The sequence below is a fragment of the Perna viridis genome, chromosome 3, assembly GCF_037379345.1.
Source record: "Perna viridis isolate PV_CMFRI_1.1 ecotype Kerala chromosome 3, ASM3737934v1, whole genome shotgun sequence".
Taxonomy (NCBI): Eukaryota; Metazoa; Mollusca; class Bivalvia; order Mytilida; family Mytilidae; genus Perna; species Perna viridis.
The window spans coordinates 59,436,607-59,461,558 of record NC_142447.1 but is presented as its reverse complement, the minus strand read 5'-3'; the positions used below and the strand labels follow the sequence as shown (position 1 = coordinate 59,461,558).

General features: G+C 32.7%; 2 protein-coding genes across 7 annotated transcripts in view; one reads left to right on the top strand and one right to left on the bottom strand.

Annotated features, from left to right (window-relative positions):
• LOC148623148 (SHC-transforming protein 1-like) overlaps window positions 1-7,307 on the top strand; it is a 35,288-nt gene extending 27,981 nt beyond the window's left edge. For all 5 annotated transcript variants that reach the window (XM_088573708.1, XM_088573712.1, XM_088573711.1 and 2 more), the window contains exons 9-13: window positions 91-229; window positions 1,918-2,019; window positions 2,647-2,855; window positions 3,482-3,613; window positions 4,014-7,307. In XM_088573708.1, the coding sequence (XP_088429834.1) occupies window positions 91-229; window positions 1,918-2,019; window positions 2,647-2,855; window positions 3,482-3,613; window positions 4,014-4,151 (720 nt within the window). In that variant the 3' untranslated portion in view covers window positions 4,152-7,307. The remainder of the gene's footprint in view (window positions 1-90; window positions 230-1,917; window positions 2,020-2,646; window positions 2,856-3,481; window positions 3,614-4,013) is intronic.
• Window positions 7,308-9,335: 2,028 nt separating this feature from the next.
• On the bottom strand, window positions 9,336-22,307 carry LOC148623147 (zinc finger CCHC domain-containing protein 9-like). 2 transcript variants are annotated; one of them, XM_088573714.1, is made up of 6 exons: window positions 22,209-22,307; window positions 17,991-18,290; window positions 14,342-14,486; window positions 11,810-11,902; window positions 10,828-10,899; window positions 9,336-9,475 (listed from the first exon to the last, which is right to left on the bottom strand). In XM_088573714.1, exons 2-6 carry the CDS (start codon window positions 18,279-18,281, stop codon window positions 9,354-9,356), a joined length of 723 nt encoding a protein of 240 aa, XP_088429840.1. In that variant the 5' UTR covers window positions 18,282-18,290; window positions 22,209-22,307; the 3' UTR covers window positions 9,336-9,353. The 2 variants fall into 2 exon arrangements, with proteins under 2 accessions (XP_088429840.1, XP_088429839.1); XM_088573713.1 differs by having other exon boundaries at window positions 22,134-22,303.
• Window positions 22,308-24,952: the final 2,645 nt, after the last annotated feature.

Sequence of the window (24,952 nt, the reverse complement as noted above, 5' to 3'; positions counted from 1 at the left end):
ATGGGCATGAAGTTGCAGACATTTCATGACATGCATTTGTCATTTTTCTCTTATATAACACAACAATTACATATTTTTAATTGACTTCAGGTAAGTGATGGTATGTATGCTTCAGTAAAGGAGCCCCCCCAGTTATATGATGTACCCAAAGAACAACCCATGGTAGAACTTGGGGCAACAGGTGGACAGACATATGATAATAAAGAGGGACAGGTCTATGATAACAAAGGTTTGAATAACTCTTAACTTTGGTAATATGGTAATGTAATCCCTTTAGCACTGAAATGTTACAAGAGAAATTTAATGAAAGTTTGAACCGTCTAGTTAATTGTACATTGTTTCACACCTTATAATCAAAACAAAACTAATTAGACATGTCATATGTTCCATTATATAAGTCCAAATGAATCAAATATATGTTCTTAGAACTTGAGATAAAGGATACTACAGACACTGTGAAGTCAACCTCATATCTTGATCTACACTTATAAATCGATTGTAAAGGAAAACTATTGACCAAACTTTACGACAAACGTGATGACTTTTCATTCAGAATTGTCAACTTTCCTTTCGTCTGTGGCTACATCCCTTCAGCACCTGCGTATGGAGTGTTCATATCACAACTCATACATTATGCCAGAGCTTGCTGAAACTACGCAGACTTTTTGTATCGCACTAGAACTCTTAACAAATAGGCTTCTGGAACAGGGTTATGTTGCTACAAGATTGAAGTCATCACTACAGTTTTATGGTCGTCATCATGAACTCGTGGATTGTTATGGTGTATCCATTTGCACCATGAAAACTGATTTATTCAATGGGTCATAGTTTTCCTTTCCTCGTTTGTCTACCCCGGACTTGACTTTTTATGAGCAATTTGGCGGGTGTTTCTAGAAAAGCAGAGGACGCTTACCCTACCGGTGCACCTGGTCCATGCTCCCAGTTTTTAGTGGAGTCCGAGTTGCTCAATTGCTTTTGTTACTTTGTATGTATGATTTTATTTACTTTATGTTCTTTGTTGTGTATTTCTGTTTTCCATGTCTGGTCTTTGTCCCTGGATTACATTGTTTTGATTACCACTATAACATTGGTTCCCTTGATTACTCATAGACACACGAAATATGTTTATATATATGACTTATATTGTGTGACTTGTGTTTTTAATTGTCCCTTTAGTGTTTCCCACATCTGTTGTGCCTTTGGTGCTCCTATCATCTGTTGTGCCTTGGGTGTTCCTATCATCTGTTGTGCCTTGGGTGTTCCTGACATCTGTTGTGCCTTGGGTGTTCCTACATCTGTTGTGCCTTGGGTGTTCCTGACATCTGTTGTGCCTTGGGTGTTCCTGACATCTGTTGTGCCTTGGGTGTTCTGACATCTGTTGTCCCTTTGGTGTTCCCATCATCTGTTGTCCCTTGTGTGTTCTTGGCATCTGTTATCCCTTTGGTGTTCCCCACATTTTTTGTCTCTTGGGTGTTCCTGACATCTGTTGTCTCTGGTGTTCCCCACATCTGTTGTCCCTTTGATGCTCCCATCATCTGTTGTCCCTTGGGCATTCCCCACATCTGTTGTCCCTTCGGTGTTCCCATCATCTGTTGTCCCTTTGGTGTTTCTGACATCTGTTGTTCCTTAATTTTTTCTGACATCTGTTGTCCCTTCGGTGTTCCTGACACCTGTTATCCCTTTTGCATTGTTTTTTTTTCACTGAAATCCCATATTTAATTAATACCTTTGATTTTGCTAATCTTGTTTTTTTTTTACTAGTGTCAAACTTCCAGATATATTTTGTAGTAGTTAGCATGATTTTTTGGCAGACACAAGTGTTTTTCAGTTTAACTGCTTTACAATCATCTGTTTATATTTGTCAGTAAAATCGTCTTGAATGATAAAACAAAATATCTTTTTTTTTTCTTATGATAGAATCAGTGTTCAATGGTACCAGTGAGTTTGAAGGGAATATGTATGATAACAAAGAAAATGTTATGGATGAACCAACAACTAATGGTGATCCTTTTGATATGGGTTTGTATATTTGTATATGACCAGCATCTGATCCACAATTTTGACCAAAGGATGAAAATTAATTCATTTTTTAAATTTACTTGATACATGATATTTTTATATGATATGGAAAAATCTGGCCTCAAAAAGCATGCAAAAAAAAAGCAAATTGTCTGTCCTTTTTTCTTTCATATTATAATAACACAGCCCACCACAGTCATGCATTTCTCAAAACATTCAAAAATTTGACCTAGCACAATACTGAGACTATTTTTTCTACGTATTCCTGTAATAAGGCTAAGAAATAGAATTAAGAAGGGTCAGTTTATAGGTTCATGTAAAAAACAATATGATAGGGGCAGGGAATCACTAATGCTAGTATACTTTTGAAAGACTTCTAGATATAAACATACTAGGGACTATCATTATAAAGATACTGCAAAATTATAATTTCTTTTTGTTTAATTAGCAACTATGTAGGGAGATGTTAATAGATAAATTAAGGAATAATTGATGGGGGATATGATCCACATGGGGTGGGTCTATATATTAGGGTATACTAAGCGTTAGCAAGCAAAACAATAAGATTTATAACTTTAAACTTTTCTATGCAGAAAGAATTAATAATCCCTTCTGTTTGATGTTCAGATCCTTTCCAGTCGGAATTAAGGAAAACTGAGAGAGAACCTGAACTTCCACCACGTCATTTAGAAGGAGACAGTATTATTGCACATGATCCTCGACCAGATATTCCTCAGAGATCACAAGCCAAACTTCCCGATGAATCCAGTATTCATAAACCTACTATAGCTCCAATGTTTGAAACATGGTATCATGGTGGACTACCTAGAAAACAGGTACATTATGTTTTTATTTATGGAGCCAATTCATGTTAGATATTGATGGTGTTTACATGCAAGAGCTGTAATGGATGTATGTCAATGATTACATAATGGACCATGATGTAAATGAGAAAAGAGGAATAAAAAATATGCTTTAATGTCAGAATAAATACTAATATCACTGTCATCACAATACACTGTTATTAGTGCACTCCAGGCAAAAGTTGACTTAGTTTTAGTTTCTGTTTATTTGTCATATTGATTGTTCAAACTTTTTTCAGATGCCCTTTGAGATGTTAACTTGATGTTTAGTATGTAGCTATATCTCAATAAATGGATTAAGTTTAAGTTGTGTCCCAGTCCTAGGGTTTTTGGCACAGTTATGGCCCTTGAACTTGTTTTAGATTTTAGGCTTTCCCCCGACTTATTTTATAGCCCTTTAACACATTAAATTGATATTTGGTATGTAGCCTTATCTTCATTGTTACAGTTTGTATTACATTCCCCTGATGTGTTTGCTGAGTTATGGCACTTGGACTTAGCAAATTATTATAAAATACAAGTTTCTACACTTTATGACTTTGGCTAGTAGGGGACATTTTTATTGATGTTTGCAATTCTTTGAGAATCTTGTTTTATAGGCAGAGAAACTTCTTCAAAAAGATGGTGATTTCTTAGTGAGGAAGAGTTCTACTGATCAAAACCAGTTTGTATTGAGTGGCAGACAAAATGGGGTTATTAAACATCTATTGTTAGTTGATCCTGATGGTATTGTAAGTATACAAGTTGTTCAAAGCTTCATAATATGTCACTTGTACTTTTATGAACTCATAATTGTTTGTAACTTCATAAAATTCAAGTGTTGATATAGAGCTATTATGTAAATTTATGAATACTCTCCTATTATTCAAGGTTTTCTAGTATTGATGAAGAAACTTTTACTTAGTGAAATCATGAACTTTAATGCTTTAGAATTAAAAATCAGTTTTGTGAAAGACCAGCTATTCAGATGAAGTTATTTTAATCACACTATTGATTTCTCTGATAAATACAAATATTCTGTGTCAACTTGGTCCATGGCATTTTTGACATACAGTCAGGGTAGAAACCGGCAGTTTTCTGTTGATATATATATTTTTTCATTTACATGTGTATTTTTAATTGATCTTTCAGGTGCGAACCAAAGACCATACATTTGAAAGTGTTCCTCATTTGATAAAGTACCATATGAAACATAAACTGCCTATTATATCACAGGAAAGTGAACTACATTTAGTTCGACCAATCAGTAACAACTACAGTAACTGTTGACCAATCAGAATCAATTACAGAATCATTTGACCAGTCAGATTGTACAGATAATGTATTAACTGACCAATCAGATTGTTACACAGATTACAGTAACATTACATGTACTTACTACTCAATTAAATCATGTATAACATAACAGTACATTGTAATTGACAATACAACTTTTGAGTAAAAATACATTATTTAATTGAGCTATACAGTTTATACTTTAGAATCAAGTACATTTTATGCATGAAAAATAAATTGTCATAACTTTCCATTCTTACATGTACTCAGTAATATCACATGCTGGAAAGAAGCTGGTCTTTTAAAGGTTTTAATAAAACAAAAACTGGCATAAAAGTCAAGGGTATGAGACAATTCTATCTGCCTTAATTTTTTTCTAAAAAATTATATAATTCCATGAAGGAATTGTAAATATGGTTTTTCACTTTGAAGGGAGTATGTGTTAATGATACAAAAGCTGGTTCAGATTTTATCAGTTAACCATTTAAATGATCTTTTTATTATCTTAAATACAGATTTTAATCTTGATTTTTTTACACAAACTTACGATAACTGCTGGTATTTTTGTGACCAAAGTGAATTATTTTCATGTAAGAAACACTTAGTATGAATCATCATACCTAGTGGTAAACAATCATCTGAAAAATGAATTGAATCAATATGTACCTTAAACACACAATTTTAATGTTAAGTGATTAAATCAGAAATACATGCAGCACTATTTGTCTTAGTGAATATATTTACTTACATCACAGATTTTTGTTTTTTCTAATGTTATTTGTAATTAGTGAATTCTAACAAAAAGATAAACATTTAATGCTTGCATTAAAAAAATCAAAGAAACTGTTTGATAGAAAGTTGTTATAGTTAAACTGAATGCTGTATGAAGTTTTATATACTACAAAAAATACAGAACAAATCTTTGTGGCATCTTAATTTGCATTAAAGAAGGCTGGGCCTTTGTGTGTACATACGTATAAAAAGATTTAGATATTTTAGCTTTAAGCAATGTTAGTGTAGTTGTTTCGCTATTATTCCATATTTCGTTATTTTGCTTTTTAATTTTATTTCTTGTTATTTTTTATTTGATGTTTACTTTTATAAGTGCTTACTGTAATGCAGACATGTTCCATACAATCAAAAAATGTTGAAGTAATTGTTTTTTTTTCTAGTTTAATGAAAATTCTATTTTCCTCGACATGAGGATCGTTTTCTACAAAACTTGATATTGCTTTTTGGATGATGACATTATTTGATCATGTTTTGTGTATGAAAAATGCCTATTTATTCCTAGGTTACCATGGTTACTTAAAATGTTAAAAAGAGGCAGTACATGTTTTAACACTATAGCTTTAAAAGGTTATACTAAATTCTTTTTTTTTTTAAATAGTTTTTATTTTATCACTGGTATATAAAAAACTGTTAGATTTCAGTTTTTAGGATATCATGAAACAAAAACTTTAACTGATCTAATTTTTGGCTAAGTGTCAGAACATTGATAATATTCATTTACATTCCGTCATATACATGTAAAGAATTTTTGTGTTAAGTTAGAATATAAAATGGAAGTTAAAAAACAAGTATATCCCTTACATGTCTTGTGTAACATGGAATATCCCTTGAATACTTTACCCATGGTTTCCCTTCAGAATTATTTAAGACTGTTTGTAATATTTTTATGGTCTATTTGAAATAACCTCAATAATGTGGTGAGCACTAAACATCTTGTGTAGCCAACACTCCACAGTTTAGTTTAGTTTTGCACTTTTGGCTAGGGATGAAAAATGACGTTAATGGAAATTGGTAGTTTCTATAGTGATTAAAAATGAAGAATCTATTGTTGATAAAACATTTTCTGAAAAAAGGAGACTTTTCAAAGTATTTTGCAATGTTTTATATATTTTCAATGTTGAAGGGGCTTTTTTTCAATGACAATTTGACTTCATTGTGAAAGTGGAAGTAAGTCAATTTTTTACCATGCTAAATTTATTAATAGCTCAAAATCTAACCAGCGATGCCCATACGAGGAAGAGGTTTTCGAAGGAAAAAGTTTGGACAGTGTCAGAGCATGAAATAAAAATTTAAGATATTTTGTGGGAAATTTGATATTTTTAAACCTGATTTTAGGAACTTTTTTTCAAATTTTCGCATATTTTTGCATGATTTCTATGGTAACCCTATTTGATGTGGGTATTTTTTTTCCAGAAAATTTTTACTGCACCCTGAAGGCCTTGGCTTGAGCTATTTCTAGATATATAGATTTACAGATGCTTGACAATTTTTTTTAAAGTGGTAAATGTTACAAAGCATCAGAATACAAGACCAAAATTAGGCAGTTCTACAATACTGTGGAGTGCTGGCTGTAGCTAGTAGTTTTCAAATGTGCACCACATGCATTGTGGTTATTTCAGTTAGCAAACAAGTAAATAAATAAACCCAACTTTATATGTCACAATCACATGATATAACTATTATGAGATGATAAATGAAAAAATGTCAACCAATCGGAAGAGTTGTTACATTGAAGAATTCACAGTTAGAAATTGTTTGTTTGTGTTCAAGATCAAAGAATTGGTATCATTTAAAGAGGGAATTATTTTATTTTTGCCAAGCCCTGCATAATAAGTATTAATAGTGAAAATTGAAACATTATTTTCATATTTTCCATTGGAAAAAGTGCATTGATGTTGATTTTAATTTTACACATAAGGTACTTCGATGTTCAACCACATCTTATTTTTACACAAGATTTTAAAAATCACTGAAAGAGTAATGCTGGTCTTAGTAGATTATGTAATGTAAGATATTTAGTGGTAAAATGTACCATTACTAATTGAGAAATCAGCGTGTTACAGGACTTCTATATCTGTAATTAATAATGCATGTTTTTCTGGAGATACACTCATCAATAAAAAGTTCCTAGTTCCCTTATAACCGTTTCCAAACAAATCTTCTACAACCATGTTAGTAAAACCATATGTGATCATCTGATTGCTAGTCAGAAATTTATTGTCAAACTGTTTCCATTGTACTGTCCTTGTAATGTCAACTTCATGTTGCCTAATTGTTTGTGTGTTGGAGAAAGGATTTAACCACATGTTATAGAAATACACAATCATGAGAATAAAAATAAAAACCTTTTTTAAATTATTCGTCTTTTCATTCTTCTGTAAAGGGCATTGAACTGTACTTACATGATATGACCACCAAAGTGTTTGCTTGACAGAAACAAATGAGAGATGGATGTCAATATGTTAGACATTAATGAGAAAAAAAAAACAACTGGCAACAGTGTTTTTGGATCAATGACAGATTATCCAGATTTACATCTGACTCATTTTCTCACTAAAGAGACAAGCATATTCCTATTTTTATCCATGAGATATCCTTATCTCACCCATGGGTGAGAAATTTGTGACATTACAATAGTGCATTTTATGATGTTCTGTAAATTAAAAGGAATTTCAGCAAGCAGAGCAATCTAAATTGGCTTAATAATCACAAAATTTATTTTTAAAGTGAGAAAAAAGAACTGAAAACACTGCTAAAAAATGCATGGACTAGGAAATCTCGGACACCCTTGGGCATGCACAGGAAAATGGGTCTGTTGCCTGAAAATGGTCACTTTTGGCGATTTTTTGTCATTTATCACAGAATGTGGAGCTCACCAGGGGTAAGACAGTGTTCAAAGTGCACTTTTTCAAAGCTTCTTTCCTCTGATGGTTAGTTAAGCCTAAAAATGTTAATTACAGTTGTAAGAAGGTCGGGGTCCCAAGAGGGGTCACTAATGAGAAAAAATGAGGATTTTTTTGAAATTTTTAACTCCAAATTGGCTTAAAGCTGGAAGTGGTTAGTATATGGGGTTGTCATTGTGGGAATGGTGAGATACATCATTATTTTATAGAAACCAGGTGCAATGAAGCACTATGGATCCATTCTGCTGTTCTGCGGCCAAGAATTAAGCCCTACCCTTGAAAAATCACAACTTTTTGTTGCCTTCTTAACTCATGACCTCTTGTTCAGCTGTCAAGTCTCTACTTTAGATAAAACTCTGTATAAGAGAGCCTCATTTAAAAGCACATTCACTTTGCATGCATGTGAAATCAAATTGTAGTTCCCAAAGCTAAAAACAAAATTGCCAGAACCCAAAAATTGGGAAACAGCCCATGACTGTATATATATATGGTTCCAGCATGGTAAGGGTTAATGATGAAAAATTTTTTTTTGCTATGTTTTAAATCCACCTAAACCATCTAAAATTGCTTATATCATTATAATTGACTACTAGATGGATAAAAACAACAAATTCTTTGTCGGGAACCCTGTTATTGCATTTTTGTTACCACTGCTATTACGGTAATTACAGCTTGAAGTTACGTTGCTCTGCTTCAAATGCTACCTTGTGTGTAAGAATTGATCAAAAATGGAAAGTCTGTGTGATATTACACTCTTAAACACTTGGAAATCACTCCTAAAATAATGAAATATCTGATCCTTTCCTCAAAAATCAAGGGTAAAAATTTTTGTACAAACTTGAATAAAGTGTGATCTTAAATAACATCATAACATAAGTGTACTTAATAGTAAGTTTTAATTATAATGACCTACTATTATATCTCTATAAACTTATTTTTACTAACAGCCTGACGTGATAATAACAAAGTAAAAATGGACTTTGAAAACAGGAACACAATAGCATTAATACAATTCAGAAGGCAATATACTGAACTTATAAGCAGATTATCAAAACAGTACATGTTACTGTGAAATCCTAGATATTTTTACTGACATTACAATACAGCAGAATTTAGACAATCCAACTAGAGTATATTTGTCATTCATCAAACCAATAAAGCTTAGAATAATATCATCCGGCAAGAACTTGTATTTGTCTTCATAAAAAAGTACAATTATACAGATAATGAAACTCATCACCTAATTCCTTTAAACTACATAGATCACAATTTCAGATCTGTCTAAGAAATCTGCCTGATTCAATTGATACTAACCTTAATAAAAATAGTTGCATAGTTGAATTATCTCCGTTAGCAGACACTAGGCAATAGTTATCTTCTTTCATGCACATTAAAATATTATGCCTTACCTTCCCATTAAAAGCAGTGCAGAGCTATGTCTACTGATATAGCAATACATATATAAATAAAAAAAACACAGAAAGATATTTGCCAATTTTATTCAGAATTTTACGAGTTTAGGAACCCTTTTCTTGGTTTGAGAACTTTGATATTTTGTGATGTCTTCTTCAGCATCAGCACTAGTGAAGTTGTCTAACATTGGTAAGGTCACATTGTCTATACCTGATAATAACATCATTATACTAAACATTAATTAATGTGGTAAACTTCACATTATATGAGTAAAGATGAGAGGATAAAACACATTCATGTACAAACTATTTAATGAAATGGAAGACTTGATTGTTTATGCACACTATGGGTAGTCCATTTTTACATCATATTCATGGATTTGTTGATTTTGTTTCGAATTTGACTGGGTGGAAACTTGGTTTGGTTAAATGAGTACAAACTTTAAGGTGTAGGTTTTGATGGATTGTACGGGTCACCTCCACCAGATCTCAAATTTCTGCTATATATGGCCTTATTTTAAAGTTATTTACAGTGTGAAAAATGAATTCTCAGTTTCATCACTACACAGTTTTTTATATACGCTAGTATATACAGATAATGTAGAATTTTTTCACAGCATACTTTTGCATTAAAAAAAATAATGATAAAAATTTAATCTCCAAAATCAATATTTCACTCATTTGAAAATTGAAAATATTTTAAAAAATACAAAAATTAATACACTCATATAATCATTTGACTGAATCTGTATAAATGAGCAACTAGAAAAATCAGGGTTCTCACTAGGATTTTATGTGGTGAGTCCTGGGACTCATCACTTTTTGGAAAGGTGAGTCCCAGATGAATTGGGCGGGTCCTACCCTTTTCCTGGTTTTAAACCAATTCAATTGCTACATTCATTATTTTAGTGTGTACATAGTACTACATACATGTATGTACAATCATACAAAACAATATCTCACTGCAATTATGCATGTCATCCATATTAAAATGTGTAGAGTAAAGCCAGCATCTTTTTTTTTTTATTCGAAAACAAACTTATTCTGTATGCTGGCATCATGACATAACTCAATATATAATGTGTATTTAGTTACATGTACCTGCATGTACCATAACTCCTTTTATAATACTTACATACCTGCCAACTTTTGAAAATCCCCATAGGGGTTTTTATGCAGGACAATGTGTGAACCGACATTTTTGGGACATATTTTGCAAATTACATGGATTTTACTGTAGTAATGTATTAATGAGACAATCACTATAGCATTAAAGGGCCTTTTTCAGTTTGCATTCACTATAATAGATTGAAGTTTGTAAGCCCCCTTTTTTTAAGTTGGTTTCCTTATTATTTTAAATAATACATTCATGGTAAGTTATATGTCTCAGATCTTTAGTTCTTTGACATAACTACAATACTTCCTGTTTCACAAACTCAATAATACTTATATCCTTATCATGACAGTATTTCAAATCTAAGTTTAAACAATAATATAAAAAGACTTGTCATTTTTTTAAGAAAGAATTTTTTATAATCACTATCCACTAGAAAGAGAACCCACCTTGTTTACTGTGTATTTCTGGACAGTCCTTCTTGTAATGTTCTACCGATCCACATTCTTTACAACAACCACCTGAATATAGAGTGATAGTGGTGAAAACACTCAGAATATATAACTATCTAAATGTTCAAATGAATGACCATAAGCATTTTGTGAACACTTCAATAAAGACCTACAAGAAAGATCAATAAACACCAAAAATATCATTATTGACTACAGTTACATATAGAATAATAGTTACTTTGGACTTTGATACTTACAATGTCATGTGGAATGTCAGTGTGAGTCCGTGGAATGTCAGTGTGAGTCAGTGGAATGCCAGTTTGATTGCATGGAATGTCAGTGTGAGTCCTTATAATGTTAGTGTGAGTCTGTGGAATGTCAGTGTGAGTTCAGATATTCCACACATCAAAATCAAAAGTAACTAATATGTTGCGGTCATGAGCATTGCCTAATGAAGTGAGCATCGTAAGGTTCAACTAGGGGTTCCCAAAATCTCATTTTTAATCTTTACCAGCAGCAGCTCAACCTATATCCTTTTAATTTCAAGCATAGACCTGTACTTAAATATAGGTTTATGGTTTTAGTGGGACTGATTCGTAATGTGTACTAAGTCCAGAAATATAACAGTTCTCCACAGGTAGTGGGAATATTTTACACATAACCTATGACGTAAACAAGTACACATCAAACTGATGCAACTGAAACTTTGCATAAATTCCAAAAATGATTGTCTTTCCCATCTTAGAAAAGTTATGCTTTGATTTGAATAATACAATAGGATTTATAAGCTGTTTTTCTCCAAGGCTCTTAAACAGTGTAGAAATGTGTGCCACTCTACTTTATCAAATATCATCTCACAATTATAACTATGTACAAAAATATCAAATCACTGCAATAAAATCACTGTGGCACTTAACCTATCAATGTGACCTGGTCCCAGGAACCAGGTAACTATAGAACAGTAAACAAGTCTACTTACCCATAGGATATAAACCTTTCGGATTATCAGGGCATTGTTTTGATAAATGACCAGTCTCTCCACAAATAAAACATTTGGCATAAGGAAATTCCCCTAAAATACAATAATAGATCATAATATGTGGTTTTTTTTTTTTTTAAAGATTTTTTTTTTTAAATTAAACAATGTAATAATGTACAAAAAATGTACATTATTACATTGTTTAATTTTTATACACTTGATAGAAATCACTAAAGAATATGTCATTCTTAATAGGATAATTAATTGGAAAGAGTGAATAACCAAAATATTATCATAAGTGCCGACGAATGCCTAGATCTAACACATGTGCGGAACTTTTTAAATTCTCAAGCGTTTTTGGCACGGGTGATCATAATTTGGTTATTCACGATAACCAACTGATTATCCTATTTATTATATACATGTGTAGATTGTCTTCATAATTTATCGATATGTTCAACATGAATTTTAAATTCAGTGATTGGCGGATTGATATCAAAATTATGATGTTTTGGTGGGAGAAAGTCCGAGAGTGAAATTACCTAATTTATTTCACAGTGTGAATTATCAAAATTTATTACACTGGGAACATTCAGTATACCATTGCTATCTACATAATAATTACATATCTCTTGTGTAAATATTTCTATAATTTTAAAACACAAAACACTTAACACAAAGAAAAACTTCCTATGAAAACTAACTTTAAAAATATATCCAATGGACATTTTTAAACACACTGAAAATTTATAGTTTTGAAAGCCATGTTAACTTATGAAACCTAGAAATACACCAAGACACAACAAACAGGATGATAAACTGGACCAAATCTGGACACATGGTACTCCACCTGAATAATAAATTTCATAACTTCCCTAACCTTGGGTGATGTAAAATTATAAAAACAACAGAGGTCATATCATACAGGAAGTTGATACACAACCAAGATTTAACACTATTCATCCAATCATAACCAAGCTTAAACACTATTCATCCAATTACAACCAAGTTTAAACACTATTCATCCAATTTAGCTAAATCTGGCTTACTGCATACTAAATCTCAAATTGTTATTTTGGGATGTGTTATTGTGCAAAAAAACTTACAAATACCCTAACAAAGCTAAAGACGATGCTACAGTAAATAGGAAGATAATACTTGATCATTAAGCTGAAGCTTTTACATCCTTTACAACAGCTGAACTTAAATGGCTCTTGATGCCTAAAGCCAGAGGCAAAAGTAATAAAAATCAGTTATTAAGCAATAGTACAATGCATGGACAGACAGACAGATGTATGGATGAACAGAAATATATCATATATAGAACATGTATGTTAAATAGTTAAAGAAATACATGTATTTAAAAAAGACACACACACACAAAACCATTTTTTTTATATTTCTATACATTTTTACTATCCAAATAAAGGCCATCATATTTCTGTATATTTTTCCTGTCCAAATAACGGCCATCATATTTCTGTACATTTTTACTATCCAAATAAAGGCCATCATATTTCTGTATATTTTTCCTGTCCAAATAACGGCCATCATATTTCTGTACATTTTTACTGCCCAAATAACGGCCATCATATTTCTGTATATTTCTACTGTCCAAGTAACGACCATCATATTTCTGTATATTTTTCTGTCCAAATAACGGCCATCATATTTCTGTATATTTTTACTGTCCAAATAACGGCCATCATATTTCTGTGATATCAAAACTTTGCCTTTGCGATTGGTTGTTGTGTGATTGTGTTTCATTGCTACATTGTGATGTTTCTAACATTGGTCTCCTGACACTGTTGATGCTGTTAAGAAGCTAATGATCAATATAATTTCCGTCAAGACAGATGATGCACGTCAAACGGTCAAATAATTTCAATGGAATGAAAGAGAAAAAAAGTTTTATAACTTGTGAAATTTGAATATCACAAAATATCTACTTGCATTGTTAATTTCAACATCATAACAAACTCATCAATATGATTTTGAAATTGAACAACTTGAATTGATATTTTACAATATTCATTTTTCATTCATTAAGAAATCTATAAATATCACACTGTCCACATAGACTAATGATATTTGAAAGTATCTGTTAAAATGCGGGAACAAGTTTCTAGTAGTGTTAACTAAATCTTCCATAAAGTTATTTTAAATATGTATTCATAATAAAGCACTGTCAATTCAAATTGTTGGCAGTTCCTTTCTAATCAAACATAATGTGCTTTTATTTTTATGTAGAAGGTGGACAAATCAATAAAGTGAATTTTATTGAACTTCAGACAAATCAGAGACTTGGATGAAAATGATAATAACATTTCAGGTCATTAAAAACTTCCTTTTTTTAATCAATCTCAAAACTGACAACAAGTTTATTATCATCTGATTAAAATAAACTTATTACAAAATCTGTCCTGACAGATAGACACCCTGACAGATATGCACCATGACAGATAGTGCATGCATTACTTTTTAGGAGTTTTTCTGTCAGCAGTATTTTTTATATTAATTAATAAAACTCACCTGATTTAACTTTGACTTTACATGATACTGAGCTGTGCTCTGTAGACCCACATTTAAAACAGATACCAGTCCCTTGTTCTATATCTCTCAAGGCTTTAGGACATTCTGACATATTGTGTCCACTCTCTCTACAATTATAACAAACCTAAAAATAGAATCATTTTATAATGAGGAGATTTTAAATACAAAATAAAAAAAGGTATTTCACAACTAAGTTATAACTTATATTTCAATTTACACCTAGGTATAAAACATGTACATATGTTTTCATTTTCAAAATTAAAAATAATAGGAGCAATATATATATTATCTAAACAATAAGTAAAACAAACCAATATAGAAAATATGGGTATACAATAGCTTCTTAAAGAAAATTCATAATTACAACAAAGTAATAAGCCAAATCCACACTGAAGCATGCATTTTACAGTAGGACTGCCTCTGGAACTGGGAGATACTGACCAGAGTACTACATGTTCAATATATTAAGTCCTTTACCATCAATAAGTGATTAGTGTACTCCATACTCCATAGAAAATTGAAATTGCTAAGACCAATTGTAATTTTGGGAAGCCTTGTGCAGGTCCAGGTGTTAAAAGAATAGGCCTGCAGCAGTGCTAAGCTTGTTGTACAAGGCGACTAAATAGTGCTCAGAGCCCACAGAGCAACTGGGATGTGTGCCCCAGATGGTGGAATGGGGTACCCCTGGCGTGTTACATGCTGGGGTTGTCAGGCTATAATACGGAAAACATGACCGCAAACCATAGTGGTGCATCGTGTTGGGAAAGATGCCATGTTCCTCGCACGTTAAAGAACCCTACTGTGGTATTCTCCCGGAGTAGGAACCATAGGGCTCCGCCACAGGAGGCTAAATTGCCCAACCCTACCCACCTCTCCCTATTTCCAGTCGCAATCAAAATTTGTCAACCCCATTGTCCTTGTGTCCCATCCCTTCTTCATTTCATCATCATTTCATAATCATTTTATATCAATTTCATGTTCATCGTCTGAATATAGCTGAAATATTGCTGCTCAGACGTTAAACCCCAACAAACAAACGAACAAATAATTTTGGGAATACATTTATATAACGAAAAAAAATCAATTGGTCCTACTATCTTCATTATATGTATAACATTTGAAACATTTGATAGCTGTAATTTGAAAGATCTGTATGAGAATATAGTCAGACAAACAATTTTGGTTTGTCAACTAAAAAATTCATTTCCCACAAGCAAAGACTGCTTTTCAAACATATCCAGTCAGGAACAAAACAAAACTATAAGCAAATCAAAGCTCACTTGTCCACCTCCTCTAGAAACATTACCATGATTATGGGAAATCCCAAAATCATTCAGACGAAAAAAAAAAACAAAACAAAACAAACAGGGATGCATTAGGGCATCATGGGATAAAGAAGTTGTGAAAGTTTCATTAAATTCTATTCAGCGGTTTTAGAAGAGTTGTGGTTTAAAAGATGGTACTTCCTTGTTTGACTAATGACAAAGTCTGCATCAGGAAACCATATATATCATTTAGAAGGAATCAAACAAAATATGAGGTGCACAATGGCATCATGTTATAAAAAATATGTTAATGTTTCATCAAATTCCAGTCACCAGCTTTAGAGGAGTTTTCCACTTTAATACCAAAGGCAAAAGGAAAGTGGATCACAAAAAAAAATTTCTCTGACTAAATTTCATTTAGAGGTAGAAATCTTAGAACATTGATTACAGGTAAAAACATCCTACATAATGCCAATAGTTGGGAAGCCATGATATCTGTATCAAGAGAGACAAAAGGACAGACAAGCGTAAAATGATATACTGCCTCCTATCATCTGTAATTTTTGGGGCATAAATCTCTTTTAACTGGTAACAAAACTGAAGGCTCCCAGGAGCCTGAATCACTCACCTGGTTCATTTTGTCTTTCAACGGCAATAACTCAAGTAAGGAGTCATCCTACCGCCAGGATCGGATGAATACTTTTGTAGGCCTTATCATTAGATAATTTCATCAATTGAAGTTATTTATAGTTTTCAAAGTATTGGTTAATAAAATGCTTTGCAGGGTGCAGCTTGATACAACTGCAGAGGTCTAACCCTGAACAGTTGGGGGCAAGCATATTTGTATAGACACACCATTCAAATTTGAACCAGCTTTGAATTTTGATTAAGATCAGACATTTGACACAGGATAAGAATTTGATCAGAATCAAAGAGGTCACTTTTTGGCCTCTTATTCCTAAATTGTTTCAGTTAAAACTTCTAAAATCAATTCAAACCTTCCTAAGACACAATGTCAAAGAAATCCATTCCCTTTTATTCAAGTTATCACCCAGAAATCAGAAAAAAAATACTTGTTTCTGCCCCGTTTGAGACTCTTATTCTTCTTTTGTCAAGTCATAACCACCCCCCTCCCCCCAAAAAATGAGATCCATTCACTTTTACTCAAGTTATTGGCAGGACATAAGTAAATGCTTTTCAGGCCCCTTTTTGACCCCTAATTCCAAAAAGTTCAAGTCTTTACTCCAAATTCCTTTGGTGGTATGACACTTTGCAATACAATTCCATTTCGAGATCCATTCACTGAAGAGTCAAAGTTATTGTCTGGACATCAGGAACATGCATGTTTCTGGCCCAACTTTTCAGCCACCTATTTCTAAAATGTTCAAGCCTTAACCCCCAAAATCAATTCCAGTCTGACCATAATGGTATAGAATTTTGGGAACAATAACATAGTCATCCTTAAGCATTTACAGGGCTTTTTTTAGTTAAATTCTATGAAATGCTGGTTTTTGACCAATTTCTGGCCTCTAATCCTAAAGTGGTTGGAGCTTTAACCCTTAAAATCAATACCATCCTTTCTTTTGCGGTTTAAATTGTTTAAATTTTTTATGAAGATCAACCAACTACCATTCAAGTTATTGCACAAGAACTAAGCATCTACAGAAGAAGACACAGATAATGATGAGAGTGCCATACCACTTCATGACTGCAAATATTTTTGGACATATAAAAAAAGGCAAAAAAATCATTTTCGCAATTAAACGGCAATAACTTTAACAATGAGTCATCCTACAACTTTGACCCGATGAAGACTATTGTAGGCCCAATTAGAAGCATGATAAGGATCATTTCATCATTTGAAAGTTTTCTTCTATCTACCAGATACTTGCTAAAAACTTTCAACTCTAACAAAGAGTTATGCTACAACTTTGACCCAATGGGGACTTTTGTGGAGCTCTCTAAGCTGAAGTCAGAAAAAGGAAGATCACATTTATTTTCCAGTATCTTTTATAAGTTTATGGGATATATGTAGAAATTGATAACTTGACCCCTGAAGTCAAAAATAGCAACAGCAGCCATATCTTACACCTGATCTAAACTGACACATTTTTCAAAGTAGACACCCTAAGAATGCTGGAGACCAAGTTTGGTACTAATCCACAAAGTGGTTTCAGAGAACAAGATTTTTACAGAAAGCTAACGATGACACAATAAGATGGGCACCAAGTGATGACAATAGCTCACATGTCCTAGGGCCACGCGAGTTTATCAAAATTAAATTAGAGTAAGCAATAAAAAGGTAAAGTTACAATATTGATAAATCATATAGGGTAAACTCATGCAACACATGAGTTATCTACCTTTTCCTCCTGTTTTTTCTTCTGTCTGTTAACTCTTCTGTTTTCTCTTCTCGTGTCTTTCTTTAACATAGTGTACAATTCCTCTTCCTGAGCATCATTGAACCCAAACTTCTTTAACTTTGACTTTTTGTCTCTATGACTTGGAATTCCATGAGAAGAGGAGGAAATATTTTGAGATCTTTGTTCTGAGACTTCCTTTGAAGATTTTTGTTCTGTTTGGAAATCTTCCCATTTTGTTGCTTCCTCTGGCCTTTTTCTTTGACCATTGGCAAACTTTGAGTATCTAGTCATTGCTTCACACTTAATGAAATAAAAAAAACAAAAAAAGGATTTGGGAAAATTTAAAACCTGGTAGTACATGAAAATTTACAACAACAGATCACATTTTATTTCATAATAAGTAAAGTAGTCATTATATTGTACATGTATGTCCTCATTTGGAAGAAAACAAAACCATTAAAAAAGTGAAATGACCATTGTCTAGGTAAAACTATAGGTTTTGTTTGATATTTGTAAGTGTGGTCAAATATTTATTTTAACAACTAAATTTAATTGTACATTTTGTACATGTCTCCTTCATCATACAGTCTTTCAACTGCTCCCACCACATCAATGAAAACTTATGTTGACTTATTAACTTAGCTACCTAGTAAAGATACAGTTACATTAAAAGATGTCTTACATGATAATCAGACTTAACTTCTTCATATGTTGACATTTACTTGACATGTTTTTGTGAATGTAATCAAAACTATGTATATTGCATACATTTTAATTGTAGTCATTACCATGGTTACCAGGGAGAAAAAGAAATCTGAAAGCAACATTTGTCCTTTTGTCAATTTTGATATTATTTGTATTTCTACAGGATTTAAGGACATCAAAACATTATCATTTGTTCAATGAACATGGCTTTAGGTCAAGGATTTTTTAAAGCAGACAAAAAAATCCTTGTTTAGGTGACAAGAGTTCCACTGCTATGAATGTACATGTAGTTTAGCCATTTCTTCTTTCTATCATGACATCACACAATGATATCCAAAGACCTGGATCAAGTCTGACAATTGGAAATACATGTAAATACACCTTATACCTCTTTAATGTAATCAATGTTTTTATGAATGAATACATACAATGCAGCTGTAGCTAATAATATACAAATTGTGAATTTCTTTGTTGTAAGATGATATGACATTTTAACAAAGATCATCATTTTATGTATAGTGACTAAACAGATTGTCACAAGTTCACCAAATTTTGGGTCAATCAAATGAAAATTTAGAAATAGAAAAGGACAACCTATGGTAAATCTGTGGACAAAATACATACTAGTACTGTTAGCAACATTGACAAGGACACTGACAATTACAGGCAAGAAAAAACACAAAGAAAGTAAAAAAAACCTAAAAAGTACATGTGTACATTCAGAACCCAGCTTTAAAAACCCAGAATTCAGTTCCCCTAAAAGACAAGTATAAAATGTACCTGTCATACTGGTTCATAGTAGACAATCGACTGAAATGTCAATCTGATCAAATCAACCCAATCTGGTTCATAGTTAGTAGACAATCAGCTGAAGTGTCAAACTGATAAAATCAACCCAACCTGGTTCATAGTTAGTAGACAATCAGCTGAAGTGTCAAACTAATAAAATCAACCCAACCTGGTTCATAATTAGTAGACAATCAGCTGAAGTGTCAAACTGATAAAATCAACCCAACTTGGCTCATAGTAGACAATCAGCTGAAGTGTCAAACTGATTAAAATCAAACCAACCTGGTTCATAATAGACAATTAGCTGAAGTGTCAAACTGATAAAATCAACCCAACTTGGTTCATAGTAGACAATCAGCTGAAGTGTCAAACTGATAAAATCAACCCAACCTGGTTCATAGTTAGTAGACAATCAGCTGAAGTGTCAAACTGATAAAATCAACCCAACCTGGTTCATAGTTAGTAGACAATCAGCTGAAGTGTCAAACTGATAAAATCAACCCAACCTGGTTCATAGTTAGTAGACAATCAGCTGAAGTGTCAAACTGATAAAATCAACCCAACTTGGTTCATAGTAGACAATCCGCTGAAGTGTCAAACTAATAAAATCAACCCAACCTGGTTCATAATTAGTAGACAATCAGCTGAAGTGTAAAACTAATTAAATCAACCCAACCTGGTTCATAATTAGTAGACAATCAGCTGAAGTGTCAAACTGATAAAATCAACCCAACCTGGTTCATAATTAGTAGACAATCAGCTGAAGTGTCAAACTAATTAAATCAACCCAACCTGGTTCATAATTAGTAGACAATCAGCTGAAGTGTCAAACTGATAAAATCAACCCAACTTGGTTCATAGTAGACAATCAGTTGAAGTGTCAAACTAATAAAATCAACCCAACCTGGTTCATAATTAGTAGACAATCAGCTGAAGTGTCAAACTGATAAAATCAACCCAACTTGGCTCATAGTAGACAATCAGCTGAAGTGTCAAACTGATAAAAATCAACCCAACCTGGTTCATAGTAGACAATTAGCTGAAGTGTCAAACTGATAAAATCAACCCAACTTGGTTCATAGTAGACCACTGACTTAAGTGTCAAACTGATCAAATCAACCCAACCTGGTTCATAGTTAGTAGACAATCAGCTGAAGTGTCAAATTGATAAAATGTAGCGTGTAGTGTCACCTTGCTACACATACAATATCTAAGTGCCTGTATGTTAGAAAAAGAGTACATAACTAGGATTTTTTTTCCTCAAGATTTCAAGATTTTAATAAGATAACTCAGACATAATGAATATGTAACCTGAGAGTATTGTCATATATACACATAAAATAATACATTCAAAGTAATAAAATAATAATATAGTATTCACAATAACAATAGACAATATAATTATGCATGGTTTCAAAATAATGCAGCTATTATTTTTTTTTATAAAAATACAAAGCCGTTTGTAAACCTCAACGTTACAAATTGATAGCAAACCTTCCATTTTAACTAAACTTGGATATTTGATATAGTAATCTGGTAAAAATCTATTTCTCAAATAGACAACTACTTCACATTGACATATAAATAACAGATGAAATTCATCACCAATACCATTTTCACATAGAGTACAAAACCTTTCATGTTTAGGAATATTTTTCCACCTTCCTGTTTCTACAGGAATTCTCAAATTAGAAAACTCTAAATTTTGCTAACCATACTCCATTTTTTTTTCATTCAACAAATTACATATTTCTCTGAATCAAATTCATTTTTAAAAGATCTATAAAACTGTCCCCTAGAGGATGTTGAAATTTCATTATTCCATCTTGGTTAAAATAATTTTGTTATATCTCAATGGATAAAAAAAATATTGACACGCTCCTGTTCAGTTAATTCAGACCTACTTTTCTCATGTTTAAAGATAAAAATATGTTTTAAAATAAATTTATAGGAATTGGCTATGATAAAAATTTTGTCTACTGAAAAATAACAAATTTTCCATGTGCATATTTTGTTTATTGCACTTTGCGCAGTAAACAATATGCACATGGAAAATTGATGTTATTTTTCAATAGACAAATTTTTTATTATTGCCAATTCTTAAATAAAATGATCTGATAAAATCAGCTTAAAAAACATCTTCTTTTGATAAAAATCTGATTGATTCACAAAAATATACCCAAGACCAGTATTGTTAAATAAAGATTTTATACAATTAACCCTTTTGGAAGAATACTGATCATTAAGATTTAACATAAGTTTTTAGGAAAACTACTACTATACTGTACACTCTTCACGTTGGTGTACTCCCAAACAGTTAGAGTGGGGAAATGCTCATGGACCCACATGAGATGTGGGAGTAGGCCACTGTGTCAATAGAGCAGCCCAGTCGCTAGTAGGACATACTCTGACAGAGTTCTTCAGTCAGGTATCCTGAAGCCAGTGAAGGCTGGGCTCCGCTACCTCCAACTACTAAAATACATCTACTAACACTATCCCCTCATGGGACCGTCTTGCAAAATACGCAGGATGGTGAAGACCGTAAACAACTACCAATCAAAAACTATACTGTACCGTCCGTACCAGACCTGACAAGGAAGTTACAAACCCCCTCACTCACTATACTGTATTTGTAACAGAGTAACATACCTCAGTACAATGAACTTGATTTCGCAAAAATTAACTCGTAATAGACAACTTTTACAAGGCTAACAATCAAAGTACCCTCTTTAGATTAATCTATGAACTTCGTACGAATTTCTCCCTCAATTACAATAGTTCCAATTCCGTTAGAATTCAAGAAGGGAGCGTGACGAACAATAATTTCACCCAAGTTTATGCCGACTCGATCCATCACATTTTCGTCCCAAATAATAATGTTACAAAAACATTCACATTACCATGGCCTAAATGAGAGAAAAGGAATTTCATATTTAATTGTTTGGCCAACTGTGTAATGTTTTAAGGGAGTTAAAAAAATATAAAACATTGCTAGGATGGAGCGTAAAATATCACCGAAGCTTTATGTAGCTGTCTTTGTAAGAATCATGCAAAATCTGAAAAATTTGACAAAACTTGATATTCTTTATTGGCACAAACACAATTACTATAATTGGCAAAGGCCCATATAATTGATATACCCCCAAAAAAGGCTACATATTTTTATTTTTGTAATTAAGTTGTTTTATGGGTCTATACTATGAAATGAGTAATTATTCATTCAAATCTGCCTGCTCTTAGGAGATAATCAAGATTAAAAATCCAGTAGATTCTATTGTATTTGAGCGTCATTTACAGAGTTATCTCCCTTAATTTTGAAATTTACAGTGCATTCTATATAATTTTTATCTCCTAAGAGCACGGGTAATATGAAAAACCACATTTCATTTTCTGTTTAATATGACATTTCAAACAAAATATCAAAAATTAAGATATGTAGGCTTTTTACCCATGAATCACATTTTGCATGATCCTTAGCTGGAGTGCTACTTAAAAATTCAACATAACGTCGTTTTCTCTCTAATTAAATTTCAGAATGTCGACATACGATCCAATTTATTTGGTCAAGGCAGTACAACTGTCAAGACGGAACTGTGTCAGCATTGATTTTTTTTAGTAACTACAACCATCCTTGTTGTCGGATAAAAGCTCTAAAGAGCTTATGTTGTATTGTTATATGTAAAACCGACTTCAAATAAATCATTTATGCTATGTATCTTCAGCAGGGAGTTTAAGTTCCTGGTGTGAGTAATAACGAATTTTATTTGCAGCGCTTTTCAATTACATACTGAGATATGTCTGTGACTGTCGCGTATATATGTATTGAGTCTGTTTATTCAATAATGTATCAAGTCATTTGGATTATCATCAAAGTTCAATTTTCGAGTGATCGTTTCATTTCGAACTATTTCGAGAAAGGCAATTAAAGAAAATACCCATTGACACCGCATACTAGTGGTAGAACGTTACTGAACTGAAACAGTAATTTTTCACAAATTGACAGTTTTGTTAGTACTGGCCAAGGACAGCGATTTAAGTGTTATTCTTTGTTCGAATCAGGCAGTGGATGAACCATGGTGAAACAAAAAAAAAACCCAAAAAACAAAAACAAAAACAAAATCAAAAAACAAAAACAAAAACAAAAACAAAAATAAAAAAACACAACACAACACAACACACGAGCCTTTCCATGAAATCTTATTTAAAAAGTTATATTAATTGCAGAAATGGCATCCATTCCTTTTTTAATGTCAGCAATTCAATTAACACAAGAACATCAAAGGGAGATAACTCATCCCCCATCCTATAACCGAATAATATCACTCGTCATATTCCGCAGATCTCCGATTGCTCCATTGAGATGACTTTGACCAATAGATGTCGCTGAATTACCTCTCATTATTTTCTGCATCCACTGACACTTCTAAGACGATCGAACGTCAGTTAGTTTTCATAGACCATAAACTATGTGCCCTCATAGTCAAATCGTGTGTTTTTTCTGGGCATTATTCTGTATATATTTTTTTCAATTTTTCCAACACTTAAGTAGTTGACTGTTTCAGTTGAAAGCATGTGTTAAAACCAGATTTTATGCTTTCATCTTGTTACTTATACGCATCTGGGATAGGTAAATCTTTTCTTAAAACAATCTCTTAGATATACAGGGATAAACAGGGAGTGACACAATGTGTTTCGGAAGGGTAAGCCTGTCCTGATCCGCCATCGGCACTCGTCATATTGTAAGTGATTAAAATCCGGTAAGTGTTAGGGTCGGGAGGGGGAGGGATGGAGTTCGGTACTGAAGAGAGGAAGTGTGTCAATCCGGAAAGACGGGAAAGCTAACTTAAACATAGTTATCTTGTCTCATATGTGAAATACATATAAAGACTTCACATCGATCTCTGAACACACACCTGTCCTAGAAGCTTAATTATGTAGTAGGATCCTTCATACGTCAGAAAGACCAGCGTACAAGTCGCAGCAGTAATAGATCAACTTTGAAATTTTGAAATTTATACTACGTACAGACTGGAAATGTTTGGTATATCGCAACCCCGGAATTGCAACTGAGGGGAAGCTTATGGAACAAACATGTGATTCCTATTTGGGGGGGGGGGGTGGCTGTAATCATATTTTGCGTTTTGATTTTTTTCATCGTATAAGTTTTTACTTGACTTTTAATTTTTACTCTAGTCTGTCATGGATTTTTTTTTCAAACCAGATGCTGATTTTTTTTCTACCACTTGCTTAACTTCCTGCCTTTTTATTTTACCCAAATTGTTCACCCTGGACCATTTTGAACCATACATCATCGTCCTGCCTTTTTTTAAAATCAAATTTGATCATAGCTCACTCATAAGAATCGAATGGTTGCTCCTTAAATGCTCATTACAATCATCAGATTTGCCATAAACATTCCGATTTCAAACGTCCTGTGTCATATATGTACAAGTTTAGGTCAGGCATGA